This window comes from Artemia sp. Qi Xiang Cuo, chromosome 11 (genome assembly GCF_049724085.1).
Source record: "Artemia sp. Qi Xiang Cuo chromosome 11, ASM4972408v1, whole genome shotgun sequence".
In the NCBI taxonomy this organism is placed as follows: Eukaryota; Metazoa; Arthropoda; class Branchiopoda; order Anostraca; family Artemiidae; genus Artemia; species Artemia sp. Qi Xiang Cuo.
In genome coordinates, this window is record NC_142804.1 from 6,236,895 (window position 1) to 6,258,817 (window position 21,923).

The 21,923-nt window shown below is 33.4% G+C and overlaps 1 protein-coding gene across 1 annotated transcript in view; it reads left to right on the top strand.

Moving 5' to 3' along the window:
- LOC148946572 (dynein regulatory complex subunit 11-like) overlaps positions 1-21,923 on the top strand; it is a 130,240-nt gene that overhangs the window by 100,558 nt on the left and 7,759 nt on the right. Inside the window, exons 10-13 of the mRNA XM_089097157.1 lie at positions 10,258-10,457; positions 14,169-14,369; positions 15,449-15,646; positions 18,392-18,486. Of these exons, the coding sequence (XP_088953283.1) occupies positions 10,258-10,457; positions 14,169-14,369; positions 15,449-15,646; positions 18,392-18,486 (694 nt within the window). The remainder of the gene's footprint in view (positions 1-10,257; positions 10,458-14,168; positions 14,370-15,448; positions 15,647-18,391; positions 18,487-21,923) is intronic.

Consider the following 21,923-nt stretch of genomic DNA (forward strand, 5'->3'; position numbering starts at 1 on the left):
TCATTAATTTAAGTTAGTCTGTAAGCACTGTAATGTATCACCTAAACCATGTTTTCGACTTTATTTTAAGACAGCCTGTAAGCACTAATGTAACATCTAGCGACACCTAACACCATGTTTTTGACATTAATGGAAGATAGTCTTTAATTTAAGTTAGTCTCTAAGAAATGTAATGTAACGTCTCCCTACACCTGACACCATAATTTTGACTTTATTCAACGATATTTTGTAATCGATGTAATCTAACATCTACGAACACCTAAAGCCATGTGTTTGCCTTTATTGGAAGATATTCAATAGTTTAAGTTAGTCTGTAAGCACTATAATGTAACGCCTACCGACACTAAAACCATGTTTTCGAATTTATTTTAAGACAGTCTGTAATCACTAATGTAAAAACTACCTACACCTAAAACAATGTTTTGAATTTATTTGATGTTATTCTATATTTTCAGTTATTCTCAAAGAACTTTAATGTAACTCCTAGCGACACCTGAAACTATAATTTCGACTTTATTCGAAGATAGTATGTAATCACTGTAATTTAACAACTACCGGCACATAAAACCATGTTTTTGAATTTATTTGATGTTAGTCATTAATGTAAGTAAGTCTCTAAGCCCTGTAATGTAACGCCTACCGACACTAAAACCATTTTTTCGACTTTATTTGAATATATTCATTAATGTAAGTTAGTCTGTAAGCACTGTAATGTAACACCTAACGATACTAAAACCATGTTTTTGCCTTTCTTGGAAGATATTCATTAATTTAAGTTAGTCTGTAAGCACTGTAATGTAAGAGATACCGACACCTAAAAACATGTTTTGACTTTATTTGAAGATAGTCATTAATGTAAGTTAGTCTTTAAGCACTGTAATTTAACACCTACCGACACTAAAACCATGTTTTCGCCTTTATTTGAAGATATTCATTAATGTAAGTTAGTCTGTAAGCACTGTAATGTAACACCTACCGACACTAAAACCATATTTTCGACTTTATTTGAAGATAGTCATTAATGTAAGTTAGTCTGTAAGCACTGTAATGTAACAACTACGGACACTAAAACCATGTTTTTGACTTTATTTGAAGATATTCATTATTGTAAGTTAGTCTGTGAGCACTGTAATGTAACGCATACAGACACTAAAACCATGTTTTTGACTTTATTTGAAGATAGTTTGTAAGCACTGTAATGTAACATCTACCGACACCTAAAACCATGTTTTTGAATTTATTTGAAGTTATTCATTAATGTAAGTTATTCTGTAAGCACTGTAATGTAACATCTACCGACACCTAAAACTATGTTTTTGACTTTATTTGAAGATATTCATTAATGTAAGTTAAACTAAAACCATGTTTTTGACTTTATTTGAAGATATTTATTAATGTAAGTTAGTCTGTAAGCACTGTAATGTAACACCTACCGACACTAAAACCATGTTTTTGACTTTATTGGAAGATATTCATTAATGTAAGTTAGTCTGTAAGCACTATAATGTAAGGCCTACCGACACTAAAACCATGTTTTCGACTTTATTCGAAGATAGTCTGTAATCACTGTAATGTAACATCTACCGACACCTAAAACCATGTTTTTGACTTTATTTGAAGATATTCATTAATGTAAGTTAGTCTCTAAGCACTGTAATGTAACGCCTACCGACACCTGAAACCATGTTTTCGACTTTATTTGAAGATAGTCTGTAAGCACTGTAACGTAACATCTACCGACACCTAAAACTATGTTTTTGCCTTTATTTGAAGATATTCATTAATGTAAGTTAAACTAAAACCATGTTTTTGACTTTATTTGAAGATATTTATTAATGTAAGTTTGTCTGTAAGCACTGTAATCTAACATCTACCGACACCTAAAACCATTTTTTTGACTTTATTTGAATATATTCATTAGTTTAAGTTAGTCTGTAAGAACTATAATGTAAGTCCTACCGATACTAAATCCTTGTTTTCGACTTTATTTGAAGACAGTCTGTAAGCACTAATCTAACATCTACCGACACCTAAAACCTTAGTCTGTAAGCACTGTAATGTAACACCTACCGACACCTAAAACCATATTTTCGACTTTATTTGAAGATAGTCATTAATGTTTTTGCCTTTATTGGAAGATATTCATTAATGTAAGTTAGTCTGTAAGCACTGTAATGTAACGCCTACCGACACTAAAACCATGTTTTCGACACCTAAAACCATATTTTCGACTTTATTTGAAGATAGTCATTAATGTTTTTGCCTTTATTGGAAGATATTCATTAATGTAAGTTAGTCTGTAAGCACTGTAATGTAAGACCTACCGACACCTAAAACCATATTTTTGACTTTAATTAACGATAGTCTGTAAGCACTGTAATCTAACATCTACGAACAACTTACGCCATGTTTTTGCCTTTAATTGAAGATCGTCATTAGTTTACGTTAGTCTGTAAGCACTGTAATGTAACGCCTACCGACACTAAAACCATATTTTCGACTTTATTTGAAGACAGTCTGTAAGCACTGTAATGTAACATCTACCGACACCTAAAACCATGTTTTGACTTTATTTGAAGATATTCATTAATGTACGAGGCATGTTTTTTAAGTAAGTACCGTTTTGCGATTCCGCCGCCACAGCACTAAGGTCGTCGTTCTGCATATGCGCGCTGGTTACCTACATCTCTTGTCTATGCACTGACGCCATTACAGTCTGATTCTTAATTGTATACGTTGTTTACTGAGTGTTTAAGATGCCTCTGAAAATCGTGAGTCCCGCCGATTGTGAAGTATGGGCGGTTATACAATTTCTTAGTGCTAAAGGCGTAAAACCGATCGATATTCATTGTGAGATCTGTGAAGTTTACGGACAAAACATTATGAGTGATGGAATGGTAAGGAAATGGGTGAGAGCATTTAAAGATGGCCGCACAAATGTGCATGATGAAGAATGGAGTGGGCGTCCTTCGGTCTTTAATGAAGATTTGGTGCAAAAAGTGGAAGAAAAAGTGAGAGAAAAGAGGCTTTACAATTTCATCAATGTGCGACTGGTTTCCTCAATATTCTCGTAGTGTTTTGTATCGCATTGTGACTGAGAACTTGAATTACCGGAAATTGTGTTCATGTTGGGTTCCAAAAATGTTGACGAATTTGCACAAAACCCCACGTTTAGGCAGTGCATTAACTTTCCTTGAGCAGTACCACAATGAAGGTGAAGATTTTTTAGACCAAATTATTACTGGTGACGAAACATGGGTGGCCTACGTCACACCAGAATCAAAACTTGAATCAAAACTATTCTGTAAGCACTGTAATGTAAGAGCTACCGACACCTAAAAACATGGTTTTGACTTTATTTGAAGATAGTCATTAATGTAAGTTAGTCTGTAAGCACTGTAATTTAACATCTACCGACACCTATAACCATGTTTTCGACTTTATTTGAAGATATTCATTAATGTAAGTTAGTCTCTAATCACTGTAATGTAACATCTACGGACACCTATAACCATGTTTTCGAATTGATATGAATTTATTCTTTAATGTAATTTAGTCTCTAATCATTTTAATTTAACACCTGCGGACACCTAAAACAATGTTTTTGAGTTTATATGAAGATAGTCATTAATGTAAGTTAGTATGGAAGCACTGTAATGTAACATCTACCGATACTAAAAACATATTTTTGACTTTATTGGAAGATATTCATTATTGTAAGTTAGTCTGTAAGCACTGTAATGTAACACCTACCGACACTAAAACCATGTTTTCGACTTTATTTGAAGATAGTCTGTAATCACTGTTATGTAACACCTACCGAAACATAAAAACATGTTTTTGACTTTATTTGAAGATAGTCATTAATGTAAGTTAGTCTGTAAGCACTGTAATGTAACATCTACCGACACCTAAAACCATGTTTTTGACTTTATTTGAAGATATTCATTAATGTAAGTTAGTCTGTAAGCACTGTAATGTAACACCTACCGACACTAAAACCACTGTTTTCGACTTTATTTGACGATAGTCTGTAATCACTGTAATGTAACACCTACCGACACCTAAAACCATGTTTTCGACTTTATTTGAAGATATTCATTAATTTAAGTTAGTCTCTAATCACTGTAATGTAACAACTAGGTACAACTAAAACCATAATTTCGACTATATTTGAATATAGTCATTCATGTAATTTAGTCTGTAAGCACTGTAATTTAACACCTGCGGATACAAAAACCAAATTTTTGCCTTTATTTGAAGATAGTCATTAATGTAAGTTAGTCTGTAAGCACTGTAATTTAACACCTACGGACACAAAAACCATGTTTTTGACTTTATTGGAAGATATTCATTAATGTAAGTTAGTCTGTTAGCACTGTAATGTAACACCTACCGACACTAAAACCATGTTTTCGACTTTATTTGAAGATAGTCTGTAAGCACTGTAATATAACATCTACCGACACCTAAAACCATGTTTTTGACTTTATTTGAAGTTAGTCATTAATGTAAGTTAGTCTGTAAGCACTGTAATGTAACAACTACCGACACCTATAACTATGTTTTTGACTTTATTTGAAGATATTCATTAATGTAAGTTAAACTAAAACCATGTTTTTGACTTTATTTGAAGATATTTATTAATGTAAGTTAGTCTGTAAGCACTGTAATGTAACACCTACCGACACTAAAACCATGTTTTTTCCTTTATTGGAAGATATTCATTAATGTAAGTTAGTCTGTAAGAACTGTAATGTAAGACCTACCGATACTAAAACCATGTTTTTGACTTTATTTGAAGACATTTTGTAAGAGCTGTAATGTAACATCTAACTACACCAATAAACATGTTTTGACTTTATTGGAAGTTAGTATTTAATTTAAGTTAGTCTCTAAGCACTGTAATGTAACACCTACCGACACCTGAAACCATGTTTTCGACTTTATTTGAAGATAGTCTGTAAGCACTGTAATGTAACATCTACCGACAACTAAAACTATGTTTTTGCCTTTATTGGAAGATATTCATTAATGTAAGTTAAACTAACACCATATTTTCGAATTTATTTGAAGTTAGTCATTAATTTAAGATAGTCTTTAAGCACTTTAATGTAACATCTACGTACACCTAACGCCTTGTTTTCGACTTTAATTGTAGTTAGTAATTAGTTTAAGTTAGTCTGTAAGAACTATAATGTAAGGCATACCGATACTAAATCCATATTTTCTACATTATTTGAAGACAGCTTGTAAGAGCTAATGTAACATCTAACGACACCTAAAACCTTAGTCTGTAAGCACTGTAATGTAACACCTACCGACACCTAAAACCATATTTTCGACTTTATTTGAAGATAGTCATTAATGTTTTTGCCTTTATTGGAAGATATTCATTAATGTAAGTTAGTCTGTAAGCACTGTAATGTAACGCCTACCGACACTAAAACCATGTTTTCGACACCTAAAACCATAGTTTTCGACTTTATTTGAAGATACGTCATTAATGTTTTTGCCTTTATTTGAAGATATTCATTAATTTAAGTTAGTCTCTAAGCACTGTAATGTAAGGCCTACCGACACCTGAAACCATATTTTTGACTTTATTTAACGATAGTCTGTAATCACTGTAATCTAACAACTACCGACAACTAAAGCCATGTTTTTGCCTTTATTGGAAGATATTAATTAATGTAAGTTAGTCTGTAAGCACTGTAATGTAACGCCTACCGACACTAAAACCATATTTTCGACTTTATTTGAAGATAGTCTGTAAGCACTGTAATGTAACATCTACCTACACCTAAAACTATGTTTTTGACTTTATTGGAAGATATTCTTTAATGTAAGAGGCATGTTTTTTAAGTAAGTACCGTTTTGCGATTCCGCCGCCACAGCACTAAGGTCGTCGTTCTGCATATGCGCGCTGGTTACCTACATCTCTTGTCTACGCACTGACGCCATTACAGTCTGATTCTTAATTGTATACGTTGTTTACTGACTGTTTAAGATGCCTCCGACAATCGTGAGTCCCGCCGATTGTGAAGTACGGGTGGTTATACAATTTCTTAGTGCGAAAGGCGTACAACCGATCGATATTCATCGTGAGATCTGTGAAGTTTACGGACAAAACATTATGAGTGATGGAATGGTAAGGAAATGGGTGAGAGCATTTAAAGATGGCCGTACAAATGTGCATGATGAAGAATGGAGTGGGCGTCCTTCGGTCTTTAATGAAGATTTGGTGCAAAAAGTGGAAGAAAAAGTGAGAGAAAAGAGGCTTTACAATTTCATCAATGTGCGACTGGTTTCCTCAATATTCTCGTAGTGTTTTGTATCGCATTGTGACTGAGAACTTGAATTACCGGAAATTGTGTTCATGTTGGGTTCCAAAAATGTTGACGGATTTGCACAAAACCCAACGTTTAGGCAGGGCATTAACTTTCCTTGAGCAGTACCACAATGAAGGTGAAGATTTTTTAGACCAAATTTTTACTGGTGACGAAACATGGGTGGCCTACGTCACACCAGAATCAAAACTTGAATCAAAACTAGTCTGTAAGCACTGTAATGTAACACCTACCGACACCTAAAAACATATTTTCGACTATATTTGAAGATAGTCATTAATGTAAGTTAGTCTGTAAGCACTGTAATGTAACACCTACCGACACTAAAACCATGTTTTCGACTTTATTTGAAGATAGTCATTAATGTAAGTTAGTCTGTAAGCACTGTAATGTAACACCTACCGACACTAAAACCATGTTTTCGACTTTATTTGAAGATAGTCATTAATGTAAGTTAGTCTGTAATCACTGTAATTTAACACCTACCGACACTAAAACCATTTTTTCGACTTTATTTGAAGATAGTCATTAATGTAAGTTAGTCTGTAAGCATTGTAATGTAACACCTACCGACACTAAAACCATGTTTTCGCCTTTATTTGAAGATATTCATTATTGTAAGTTAGTATCTTAGAACTATAATGTAACACCTACCGATACTAAAAACATGTTTTAGACTTTATTCGAATATAGTTTGTAAGCACTGTTATGTAACATCTACCGACACCTCAAACTATGTTTTTGAATTTATTGGAAGTTATTAATTATTGTAAGTTAGTCTCTAAGCACTGTAATGTAACACCTACCGACACCTATAACCATGTTTTTTACTTTATTTGAAGATATTCATTAATGTAAGTTAGTCTGTAAGCACTGTAATGTAACGCCTACCGATTCTAAAACCATTTTTTCGACTTTATTTGACGACAGTTTGTAAGCACTGTAATGTAACATCTACCGACACCTAAAACCATGTTTTTGACTTTATTTGAAGATATTCATTAATGTAAGTTAGTCTCAAAGCACTGTAATGTAACAACTACCGACACCTAAAACCATATTTTTGACTTTATTTGAAGATAGTCATTAATGTAAGTTAGTCTGTAAGCACTGTAATGTAACACCTACCGACACCTAAAACCATATTTTCGACTTTATTTGAAGATAGTCATTAATGTAAGTTAGTCTGTAAGCACTGTAATGTAACACCTACCGACACCTAAAACCATATTTTCGACTTTATTTGAAGATAGTCATTAATGTTTTTGCCTTTATTGGAAGATATTCATTAATGTAAGTTAGTCTGTAAGCACTGTAATGTAACGCCTACCGACACTAAAACCATGTTTTCGACACCTAAAACCATATTTTCGACTTTATTTGAAGATAGTCATTAATGTTTTTGCCTTTATTGGAAGATATTCACCTAAAGTCTGTTAGTCTGTAAGCACTGTAATGTAACACCTACCGACACCTAAAACCATATTTTCGACTTTATTTGAAGATAGTCATTAATGTAAGTTAGTCTGTAAGCACTGTAATTTAACACCTACGGATACAAAGAACATGTTTTCGCCTTTATTGGAAGATATTCATTAATGTAAGTTAGTCTGTAAGCACTGTAATGTAAGAGCTACCGACACCTAAAAACATGTTTTCGAATTTATTTGAAGTTATTCATTAATGTAAGTTAGTCTTTAATCAATTTAATGTAAGACTTAACGACAACAAAAACATTATTTTCGACTTTATTTGAAGATAGTCATTAATGTAAGTTAGTCTGGAAGCACTTTAATTTAACGCCTAACGATACAAAAACCACGTTTTCGCATTTATTTGAAGATATTCATTAATTTAAGTTAGTCTGTAAGCACTGTAATGTAAGAGCTACCGACACCTAAAAACATGTTTTTGACTTTATTTGAAGATAGTCATTAATGTAAGTTAGTCTTTAAGCACTGTAATTTAACACCTACCGATACTAAAACCATGTTTTTTCCTTTATTGTAAGATATTCATTAATTTAAGTTAGTCTGTAAGCACTGTAATGTAAGAGCTACCGACACCTAAAAACATGTTTTTGACTTTATTTGAAGATAATCATTAATTTAAGTTAGTCTTTAAGCACTTTAATTTAACGCCTACCGACACTAAAACTATGATTTCGACTTTATTCGAAGATAGTTTGTAAGCGCTGTAATGTAACATCTACCGACACCTCAAACCATGTTTTTGAATTTATTTGAAGTTATTCATTAATGTAAGTTAGTCTGTAAGCATGTAACCATGTTTTTGACTTTATTTGAAGATATTCATTAATGTAAGTTCCTGTAAGCACTGTAATGTAACACCTACCGACTCTAAAACCACGTTTTCGACTTTATTCGAAGATAGTTTGTAAGCACTGTAATTTAACATCTCCCTGCACCTATAACCCTGTTTTCGGATTTATTTGAATTTATTCTTTAATGTAAGTAAGTCTCTAATCCTTGTAATGTAACGACTGCTGACACCTAAAACAATGTTTTTTACTATATTTGAATATATTCATTGATGTAAGTTAGTCTGTAAGCACTGTAATGTAACACCTACCGACACTAAAACCATGTTTTCGACTTTATTTGAAGATAGTCATTAATGTAAGTTAGTCTGTAATCACTGTAATGTAACACCTACCGACACCTAAAACCATGTTTTCGACTTTATTTGAAGATAGTCATTAATGTAAGTTAGTCTGTAAGCACTGTAATATAACACCTGCCGACACTAAAACCATGTTTTCGACTTTATTTGAAGATAGTCATTAATGTAATTAGTCTGTAAGCACTGTAATATAATACCTACTGACACTAAAACCATGTTTTCGACTTTATTTGAATATAGTCATTAATGTAAGTTAGTCTGTAAGCACTGTAATGTAACACCTACCGACACTAAAACCATGTTTTTGACTTTATTTGAAGATAGTCATTAATGTAAGTTAGTCTGTAAGCACTGTAATGTAACACCTACCGACACCTAAATTCATATTTTCGACTTTATTTGAAGATAGTCATTAATGTAAGTTAGTCTGTAAGCACTGTAATGTAACACCTGCCGACACTAAAACCATGTTTTCGACTTTATTTGAAGATATTCATTGATGTAATTAGTCTGTAAGCACTTTAATATAACACCTACCGACACTAAAACCATGTTTTTGACTTTATTTGAAGGTAATCATTAATGTAAGTTAGTCTGTAATCACTGTAATATAATACCTGCTGACACCTAAAACCAAATTTTTGACTTTATTTGAAGATAGTCTGGCGGGGTATATGCCATTGTGAAGCATGTGCAATGGAAAATTTTACAAATTTACGTCTTCTGTGTAAATAATTTTTCATCCAGTTATTTATTGCCCCATGAGTGTCATGAAGAAATCCAAAGTAGATATTATGAGGGACTGATGTACCAACATCATCTAAAACCTACAACAATTTTAGCCTTTTGCTAAGAAGCACTTGGTACACTGGGTTTAGGTAGCATCAAAGGTAAGAATACCCGTAAAAAAGAAGGTTGCTGGTAACACGTTTATTACCTTAAAGGAGTTGTGAATTCAGCAGCCATTGTTTAGTCTCTAATATGTATCGTTTATCTATTTTATATATAAGGTTAAAGTTACAAGAGTTGCCGAGAAGGCAAAAAAAAGTTTTGGCATAAAACTCGAAATAAGTAAAAAAAAAAAAACAATATGACCTATTAAAAAAATGTACTAGTTTCATGAAACAATTTTATGATAATTAAGCTATGTTTTTTAGCATTAACACTTAATTTACTATTCTCAATATCTACTCTTTCCTGTTATTTTGTTTTCAATGCTGCGGCCAATCATTACAGTCTTGATTGAGATTTCCTTTATTCATAGGCTCAAAAGAGATGCGTTTAAATGCCCCATTTCTCCGTTCTCTTCTGATAGCTGGTCCAAGAGGATGTGGTAAGGCATCGCTAGTCCATGCTCTTTGCAAAGAAGTTGGTGCAGTCCTCTTTGATATCAGTCCTCAGAATCTGACTGGAAAATATCCAGGGAAAGCTGGCCTAGCTATGTTGTTTCATTTGCTTTTTAAGGTTTGTAAGTTAATATAAATACTGATTCAATAGAAAAAAAGATCAAGAGGTTTCAGGTTTGGACAGATGTATCCTATTCTGTAGAGTTTTAAGAAAATACACGTGCAAATGACAGCCCAAATTTTGTATTTATAGATCTTAAATTTGTTAAACATGGAAGTTTAAAGAAGAAACTCTGTGTGGCAATACCGTTGAGTGGGATTGAGATCAGCTCAGATCTATAGAGTAAGTGCTTATAGAAATCCAATATTGAAAATATTCAGTTTAATTGAACCAAACTCTCAGATTTATTTAAAACAGTGTACAAAATAGTCAAAATGAACATCAATCTAGCACGAATTTAGAGTTCAAAGATCTAATTTTTTTGTGGTTCTGGACATATAACTTATGTTAACTTTACCAAAAATTGCAATATATATATATATATATATATATATATATATATATATATATATATATATATATATATATATATATATATATATATATATATATATATATATATATATATATATATATATATATATATATATATATATATATATATATAGTATATGTATATATATATATATATATATATATATATATATATATATATATATATATATATATATATATATATATATATATATATATATATATATATATATATATATATATATATATATATATATACTCCATATTTTTTTCGGGAAAATTAGTCTCTTGGGATATTCTCGCATAAAAAAACGATCTAGATCGGTCAGACGTATGAGAAAAATCGTTAAGAGACTTTATTTTGTTTTTGCAAATGACATCGTGTACTATGTTAGTACATCATATAAGCCTTTGTTATGACATCATATAAGTATTTTCTTGCATAGCCTTGCATAGCATATCATGCATATAATGATGTCATACATAGCATAAATAAGATTGTTGAGTTTCCAACGCAACAGTTATTTATATAATATAATTTCTGTTGGAAGGCCCAAAAAACGAAAATTTGCAGTTGCAGTTATTATAAATGATGATTCTTTGGAACCAACACCTGAACTATCAAACGTGATAAGATGTGAAATTCGACAACCTGGACCGTCAATTGCGACGACACCAATACGGACAGCTAAAGCAAAGGGTATTGCTAAATTGCCTGAAGTAATCAAAATACAAAAATGTGTCAAAAATGAAAATGAAGAGCAAAGACACGGGCGCTCGAAGATATGCAAAAACCACAATTAGAGCGTTTTAAAAATGAAAATGAAGAGCAAAGACACACGCGGTTAGGACACATGCGACACCAACCAAGTTAGGGAGTCAAAAATGAAAATGAAGAGCAGCGACTCAATGAAAATCAACCTGGATAACGAGAATCAAACCGCGTAAAAATAGATAATTATAGTAACGACGGTTCAGTCCAAGATTTTGACAAGCGTAAGCTCATCAATATCTACCTTACCTTTGTTAAAAAAAAAAACAAAGGTTCAGCGATATGTATTTCATAATGATGAAAGATAAGCCGAGGTGTAACAAAGCAAAAAAATTGAAAATCATAGTGATGATGACTGGGTTTTGGCATGGATAAGGTCATCAATACCTACCATGCCTTTGAAAATCAAAAATATGGACTGGATAAATCGTTGGAAGAAAAAGAACTAAAAGAAACAATGGTTCGGCGCTATGTCTTTCATAATGATAAAAGACAAGCCAAGGCAAAAGAAGAAGTTTTTGTCCCACCACCTGAACAATTAAAAGAAACAAAGGTGGTGGTCAATGCCTTCCATACCTTGTAAAATCAGAAACCTGGACTAGATACATCGTTGGAAGAAAAAGAAGTTTTTGGCCCACCAACTGGACAATTAAAAGAAACAGATTCAGTGATATGTCTTTCAAAATGACAAAATACAAGCCGAGACAAAACTTAGAGTTTCAATAAAAAAGTTTAATTTTACAAAGGCACCACTTCTAATTTAAGTTCCATTTGGACGTCATGACATAAAGAAAAGGCTCAAATTATCTACGTTTTGAAGACAAGCGACAGTGAGAATCTATATATAGAAGCCTGCCGCGTGCGCTATACCTTTGTAAAAAAAGACAAAGGTTCGGCGATATTTATTTCATAATGACGAAAGGTAAGCCGAGGTGTAACGAACCAAACAAATTGAAAATGATAGCGATCATGATCGGGTTTTGGATTTTGTCATGGGTAAGGTCATCAATACCTACCATACTTTTGAAAATCAAAAATATGAACTGGATAAATCGTTGGAAGAAAAAGAAGTTTTTGTCCCACCACCTGAACAATTGAGAGAAACCAGGGGTCGGCGATAAGCTTTCATAATGACAAAAGACAAACCTGGATAATTAAAAGAAATGAAGGTGGCCGTCAAAGCCTTCCATTCCTTGTACCTGGACTAGATAAATCGTTAGAAGAAAAATAAGTTTTTGTCCCACCACCTGAACAATTGAAAGAAACAAAGGTTCGGCGATAAGTCTTTCATAATGACAAAAGACAAGCCGAGGCAAAAGTTAAAGGTCCAATAAAAAAAAAATTTAATTTTACAAAGACACCACTTCTAATTTAAGGTTAATTTGGATGTAATGACATCAAAAAACGGCTCAAATTGTGTGCGTTTAGAATACAAGCGACAGTGAGAATCTATATATAGAAGCCTGCCGCGTGCCGAGTGCTGGGGCCCGGTACTATATATATATATATATGTATATATATATATATATATATATATATATATATATATATATATATATATATATATATATATATATATATATATATATATAGCACCCAGGGTTAATTTAATTAACCCTGGGTGAAATTAATAGCACCCAGGGTTTTGGGTGCTATTAAATGTCTCATTTTTAGCCATTCCTGGAAAATAACTACGATGAATAAAAACAACGTCCCTAATAGACATGTCTGCCGCTCACTCAGGCGTATTCTCTCTCCCCCAGACCTACATTATATTTATCTTCCAAACTACCACTGCGTTATGAACTGAAACTGAAAACTGTAACTGAAAAAGTCCAACCAATCCACATGATAGTATAATGATCTTATGGACTTTGGTGACACTTTAAAATAGGATGGATGCCATAGGAGTGTGCGCATGGATACCAGGGTAGCATTAGGCAATATGCCTAATCAATTTTTTATTAACTTTTATCTTACCCTGCTATGATAACTCAACCCCCTAAAATACGAAGAAAGAAATATTTTAAGTAAAGTTAAAAAAATACTACAGGATAGTCTACAAACTCTACACCATATATTCTATATATATTTTGGAATATAAGTAAAATGTTCCAAAATCCCCTCTTTTTTCATTATTTTTATTTGTCATTCTTACTTTTTGGCTGATGAATTTTGCATGTGGGAGAATTTTCCATGGGGGGGATTTCAGAGAGGGATTTTTCGGGGGAAGGGGGACGCCTAGCACTACCCGTTAAATCCTTTCGCCATGTCGGCGGTGATTAGTTTAATTATTTTTTTTTACTAAAATGTGAAAATGCTATGTCGCAAATACCAAGTAACTTGTACGAAGTCACTAGAGTAACTCAAGAGTACTCTTCCTCCATTTTATCCTTTGACTCCTTTGTTCCATTATCCTTTGTTATTATGATTCCTTTGTTATTGTGTTATCCTTTGTTATATGATTCCTTTGTTCCATTATCCTTTGTTCCAATAGTTATTGATTTGATTATTTTTTTTAGGTTTCTAGGGCTGTTCAACCTGCGGTAATTTTCATTGAAGAAATAGACAAGGTTTTGAAAAAAACGTCAAAATCAGACCGGGGCTTTGAATCTGGAAAGAGAATTAAGAAAGATCTGCCAAAATTAATTAAATCTATTTCACCAGAGGACCGGGTTATTGTAGTTGCCACAAGTAACCAGCCTTGGGAGTGTGAACAGAAAGTAAGTGTTAAGCTTCAAGGGCTTAGAAAACTATCAATTCCTAATAATCCTACTTTAAGACATTAGACGTTAGAAGAGAGGAAAGATACGTTAAATTACGTTAGCATACGTTAAATATCTATTAGAAACACGTTAGAAGACAGGAAAAAGAGAATCAATGAGCTGTTAAATTGTAATAATCGAAAAGATTCTGCCAAGAGGGAGTTGAAACTGTAACGGTGTTTTTTACGAACCTTGTGAGTCTTTTGGATTTTAAAACACCTTCCCAGGGCATAAGTTTTATACTAGGCCCACTACTGGAAGTTTCATTTCCTAGCCCAACTACCTTCTGAATTAGGAAAAAGTTCCTGGTCTATAATACTACCGTAATACGATTTCGGAAGGTTTCTAGACGTATTGAGTCTTTTCAATTGTGATTTACTTTAAACTGCGCCCTAAACTGCTAGAAATTATATGGGGGGGGGGGGGTTAAAGGATCAGAAGTTCTGTCCCGGTACCACCTTAAACTCACATAGTCCACAAAATCTTCCAAGATCTACTAGGCGTAAATTGCTAGGTACACATCTAGTCATATTGGTACAGATTGGATTTTGGGTTAAAACAGTTATTAATCCACTTATTTTTCCTCCACTTTTCTTGAATGTTAGCATAGCTGTCATAAATAAACTATAAGTTATTATTATTAAATGAATTATTGTAATTTTTAAAAAAATTATTATTTCATAAATTATTATTATTTTCCCACTAAACTCGAAATGTATTGTAGATAATTTGAGTTATAGCTAAATTTTCAGATTCAACTAATTAAATCGCCTATTCCATGGAGAAGGGGCTGCAATACTGAAACGGTCTGGTATATGACAAAAACTGCATAATTTCACCAAATTGGTTACGTTTTGGGGAAAATGTGAAATCTAACCCCCACAAATTTAAAGCAGTTTGTTTCATCCCTATATTTTAGATTTTATTTTACTGAAAAATGCTTGCGGTTTGGTTTTATTATCCTTATGCTTGTTTACGGGTTCAAAATTTAAGTGTGTCTTAGTAAATTCAATTTCTAACTCATCAAATCCATTTAGGCTTTATTTGCCATATTTCAAAAATATCTTCACATGGGCATAGCAAATTATTCGCATCGATACAAAATTTGGACTGAACAAATTCGGAAGATTTTGACACGAGAACGGTGTATTGCCGGACCTGAGGTGGATATTACTACCTTGGCCCGTATAACGGATGGATATAGTAGTGGCAGTATTGTGAGGTGTATCAATCAAGTAAGCACTCTTTCCCCATTTTCTATTTTCAGGGTGACTGAAGTATGTATTTATCGTGAAAAAACTTATATCATCCAGTCATAGATATGACACTCAAGTCCCTCATCTTTGGAGATTGCGGAAGCATCATGACCAGACTTTGAATTCCATGTTTTTAATTATTGAGTTTGTTTATGATGATTGTGAGGATCTTAGACGACGACTATGATTTATTAAACTTCACGTCATCTTAGTGTGAAAGGACATATTGAAGTGTGAAATTTTATGCATAGCGTAATTTAATCATGTACTATGCAAAATCACATAGTGTGAAAAACACTTAAGAAACAAACCCTAAAAAAAACTATCCATACTGGATAAATTAAGGGCCTAATAACAAAAAAATAAGGATGCTTAAATTTCGGTAATCAAGTATTGTATGCCTAAGCTTGTTTTCTTGGGAAATAATGGGGTCAGAAATGGTCGAATTATCTAGCAATATAGGAATTGTACGTCCAAAAGGGAAATCCGAGATGTATTCGCGAAGCGAAAGATATTTCGCGAAGCGAAAAAAACTGAAGGAAATTTTGATTCAATGGAATCTGTAATCATTTTCCGAAACAATTCCCTATTTCACTGAAGTAGTAGAGCAGCGGAGCTAAAACAAATTTGAAAGAAAACGATGGCTGAAACAAAGCGTCTGCATAACAGACAAGCGACAAATTGAGGTAGGCGGTAATAAAGGACAAGGGACTAGGGGACTGGACATCAATGGTAGAGCAACAGAGCTGAAAACTTTTGAAAGAGGCTGGTGGTTGAAACGCAGCATCTACATAACAGACCAGCGACAAATTGAGAGAGGCGAGAATAAAGGAGGAGGGAGCAGGAGGTAGGAGGGAGCAGGTAGCATCGGTAGTAGTAGAGCTGGAAAACTCCGAAAGATGCTTGTGCTTGAAAAGTGGCGGCTGCGTAGCAGGCTCTTTTCTGCTTGCCTTTCTAGAATAAAATTACAAAGTCGAATGCTTTTATTGACCTATTTGGCGATCTATCCTACAAAAACTCAGATAGTCTAATGTTTATAAGTTTTTCTAATAGCCTCGATATAACAGAAAGGAGGTATACCATCCATTACTCAAATTACGTATTCATTACTCCTACTAATTAAAAATATCAATTAAAAGTAAAACATTATATCTAAAAGTAGTAAAAAAATAATTGATCATGTACAAAATTTAGTGCGATATAACAGGAAAATTGCCTTAAATACCTTCACTATCATAAAATCAGACCCCCCAGCGCTATTTTACGTATTTTTTACACAAAACAGATCGAAAAGTCCTATTTTATATTTTCAAAAAATATTAATTTAGAGATAGACAAGTTACTGCTTTTTTTAAGGTCACATGAAAAACTTCTATTTTAACCAAAATTGTAGACCAATTTTCTTTACTAAGTTTCTAGAAAAAAAAGAGAAGAAAACAAGAAGAAACAAGCTCAAGGCCAAAAAATAGGGAGTAGATAATAGCACATATTTCGGATGGCACATCCTTATTGTCAATATAACAAAAAATTCACGATGTAAAAAACAAACACATTTAAAAATAAGCATTTATAATCGAAAAATACAAATAAAAGATTTTAAATTTCTAAAATTGTTCGCCTTTATTTCATAATTTTTCTCAAACATATAAGTTTTAATGAATTACCTAAATTGAGTATTGGAACACGACTATACCCCTTTTCCCTTCTATACAACTACACACACATAAATAACGAATCCATCCCTAATATCAGGTCATGCACTTTAGATAATCACAAAAAAAAACTTACAACTCTTTCCCCAACGTTTAAAAACGAGCCTTTGAAGTAAATAAAAAGGAAATATATAGATATATAAGTTACGACTCAACGAGCAAAAAAATAAGCTAAAAGAGTGATCAAATATTTTATGCTATATTTTAAATCAATAACCGATGGCTAATAAATATATTTCATAGATAGTCACGGTCAAAAGAAAAGATCTACTTATTTTATTTAAACTAGTAGGTAAGTGAGTAAGTATGAAAGCACTAGACCTTCAACGTCCAAACCAGCGGTGCTGATCTCCGTTTCGTGGCCCTTCAGCCAGGAAGTACAATCCTTTGCTTTCGCACAGGTGCGAGTTTCCAGCATTTTTATTGGGGGGACAAGAGGGGTCCATATCCGGATAGTCAAGGGACATGGGATATTTAATTTTTTTTCTCCACATTATTTGGGGGAACTGCCCCACCCCCCCCAAAAAAAAGACGCCCCTGCTTTCGCACACCCTTCCTGCTTACCTTCGCCAGATTTCTCCAGGTGCCCATCTAGAGCTGGGTCAATTATGACTGAGCTTACAAATTCACGCCACTGACCCCTGTCCCAAAACAAATAATCAGCCACGTCAGAGAACGAACCCATGCCCCTCGGACAAAGGATTCCCAGTCCAGCGTTCTAACTACTTAGCCAGAACGGCTTTTTTATTTAAACTACTTGCTATTAAATCACAGTTCGATTTGAATTGCAACCTTTTCCAAAAAATGTTTCTAAAATATTGCACCCCTTTCAAAAAATTCTTCACCATCAATTAAATACTGCAGTTGTCAACCATTCAAAATTTAAAAATGGTGTGTCTTTCGGAGAATTTTTTTTTTATAGAAGAAATAGATGAATCACGGCACGTTCCATGAAAACGGTCTCAGAATACGTTGTACTTTCAAAATGGGATTTATTATTGATTTTTTACAGACGTTGAGCGAAAGAAGGTTATCCAAGTTACCATATCAACCAATAAAAGCCGCGGAATTCATCCCTGAGCTTTCGAAACTCGAGCCCGTTTATAAGTAAGTTGTCTTCTTCTATTGTACATCTTCTTGCCATTCTGCTTTAGTTTATATTCTGATCTTCTTTATTTAAAATTTGGATTAGCTGTGAATTAGAATTAGGAAGTTGTCAGCGTGTGCTTAATTTTGTTGTACTCTGTGTCTCCAAAAGCATTCGCGGAAGTCTAGACAAATTCAGTCAGAAGAAATTTGGCCCTTATATATTATTCTTTTGTTTTTCGTCATTTTTTATTCTTCGATCAGAATCAAGTAACACGAAAAGAATCCCGTCGGGTTTTCAATAAGATACGAGAGGATTTCGATTTTGTTATTTTTTTTTTTTTTTCAATTTGGGTCTTAACAACTGTTTTATTTTGTCGCTATTACTAAGGGTGAAGACAAATGTAAAAATAAAATAACGAAAATTTACTTATCATGACTTCAGCAATAGCTTGAATCTTGTAATGGGCGAAACCACATTTGTATCCCTTTCTCTTAATGATTTTGGTTGAGTTTGTGATTTCATTTCGGTATTTGCGATTGAGGTAGCGAACGATATCACTTATACCTTCTTAAATTTAATACTTATCTTTAATTACTACACAAATTGGCGGGTTTCCCTTTTCTCTTTTCTTTTTAGCAATTGCCTATATTAAAAACTGTTGAACTAAGAGCGATACAATTTTGTTTTTAATTTTCATCAGTACTCCTTGAAGAACAAATAAATATACGTTGTATCTTTTTTTGTGAATGAATTCATTCATGAGATGTATAATTTTGAAAATTTCTACGATTTCTTTGGCGTAGTACACAGGGAGGAGAAAGTTGGGTAATTACACTAAAAAACGAGCTAAGACCTGACCCGTTACAAAAATAAACTGAAGGCAAAAAGTAGCACATGGTTGCCCCAATATCCCCTCCCTTCTCCCAATCATTTTTTTAACAGGCTTTTTCGTGTTCGAAGGTGAACACATGCAAGGATTTCCACTCTGCATATTGAAGAACCGAAGTGAGGTAATGTTCCTCCACAAACGTCCCCCCAAGCCTCCATCAGCATATTAGCAAAAATATAGACCTCTTACATCTTTTCTAAATAGAATCATACAAAGATGGTAAATTCGGTATGACTGGAGGCAAAATAAGAGCCCATGGACACTCCAGCCCCCTGCTATTTGTATTGCAAAAAGGTAGGTATGATGCGATTGGATTGAAGCCGAATCACGCAATGACTTTTAATTTGCTTTAATGGAGGCATAAAGTTCGGTCCATGTCCCACCGCTAAGAAGAGTAACAAAAGGGTAGGCATTTTTGCACCTTTTTCCCACCAGAATAATGCGAAGATTTTAAATCAGTACGATTAGAGAGACAAAATGGGCACGTGACCCCTTCAACACTACCTAACCCTCCCACCTCTAGCTCTGTAAGTAGAAGGGCAGGTATGTTACACCGTTTTTGAAACAACAGCGTGCAATGATGTACAGTCTGTATATTCTGGAACTCAAAAGGGACTCTTGTCCTCTCCAAAAACCTCTCCCCAAAAAACTTTTTAGCAGAAGGGTATTCGAAGTAAAAAAAAAAGGACATTCTTTGTGTTTCCGTCCCTGAGTGGGATCCTTTGATACCCCCCCCCCCCCCGAGCTTTCAACCTGTTTGCACCTATGAACCTTGTTTCTGATTGATGAATAAGTTCTGGCTGACCAATCAAATACGAGTTAAAATGCGTAACCTCCACGACGCGAGTTCTTAAGTAGCGAAGTTATGCAGACAAGTTTTCATATTCCTTTCAGGATACACCCCTAGAATATCTCTCCTGTGTATAAAGCCGCATTTTTGTCCTCAAGCAGTTACTTGGAGTTCCCTTTCCACCGAACTGTTTTTTGGTAAGTTTGGGCACTGGATTGGCCATGGACGAATTCCTTTATAATAGACAACCTTAGTCTTTTAGCGGCACAAGCTTTAGTTAACATTTGGCGTAACTTAGGCTAAAGTTAAACTTAGATTTGATTAAGTCAGCACATAAGTTTTTGTGCTTGGCAGAACTCTGTTGAACCGATACTTCTTTGGTCCCTAGATTTTTTATCCCCTCCCCCCTAGATTTAAAAAATACTCTTTTGGGAATTTTCATTGAAAATGCCTTCTTTGGTATCTTCATTGAAAAAAAAGACACAAACATTTCTCCCCCTCCCGTTAGATTTTGAATTATACGTCTTGGACGAATTACGAAAAATACGTCTTGAACAAATTACTTTATAATAGACTGCAGAGATCATGGATCTATATGATAGACTACAGAGATCATGGATCATGGAAAAGGTACCCCAGGTACCTATTCTTCCATTCCACTAGCAATGTTGTTTATTTTTTTCGTAGAGCTTTCTGTATTATTTAATCTTTCTTATGAGATTCCAGAATTCTGGCCAGCAGCACAGTGACTTCACTTGCTTGCATTAACAATGATTAAAAATAATCTAATTTCTATTCTGATGATAAATCGTGATTTTTTAGATGAGAGAGGTCGAGGAAAGATGGCAGTGACTAGTTAAATTGTTAAGTGGTACTCTCTCTGCAACAAGTGACTTAGGTTAAATTAGTAATAAAGTTTTGATATTATATAATTGAGCATGGCGTTATTAACATAATTAACATGAGTAGGGCTCAAAACCCCCTATGCCTTCCTTAGGCCAGAACAAAATTTGCACTTAACTGAAAAAAATATAAATGTTTTTACTTTTATAACTTTAATAAATCAAATAATATCACCATTTTGATTACTAAATATCAGTAAATGTATATTAAACTGACAATGCACATTCATTTGTATTTCTTTCGGTAAAGGACAAGTTTTGTTCTGGCCTTGGGAAGGCCGAGGGGTTTTACGCCCAACTTATGTTAATTTCGACTTGTTTTGAGTTTGACTCGGTTATTTATTGTAATTTCTGTTCGTTTTGGGTTTCATTTATTTATCGATGGTGATTTGTCGTAGTTTCACGCTTGGTAGATTATTTGATTTTATTTTTGTTCATTTTTTATTTAATGGAGTTCTTTACTTTTCATAGAAAAACAAAATAATACTTTAAATCTTTTCGTTATTTTAAGAATTTATAGTTTGGCCTGCTATTTGTATGCTGGAGAAAATTTTTCAGCAATTTTTAACAACATACACCCTCTTAAAAATCTGGACACAAATAGTAGTGTTTAATTTAGTTTAATACCTCCTCTAGTTGACCTGAAATGGAAAACTTGATACCATTCGCAAAAAAATCTGTTTACTTTCTTTGATAGCTTGGATACACTTACGCTATTTTGATTTGGTTAAATTTTAAGAACATGAGCAGCCCCGAAAGTTTGAACATAATACCCTCAGTCGTTCTTGGGATACTGCTGAGATGCCTTATTGGGAATTAGTATTAACAGTGCATTTTGATTTAATCTTATGGCAACATTTAGTTTTTAAACAT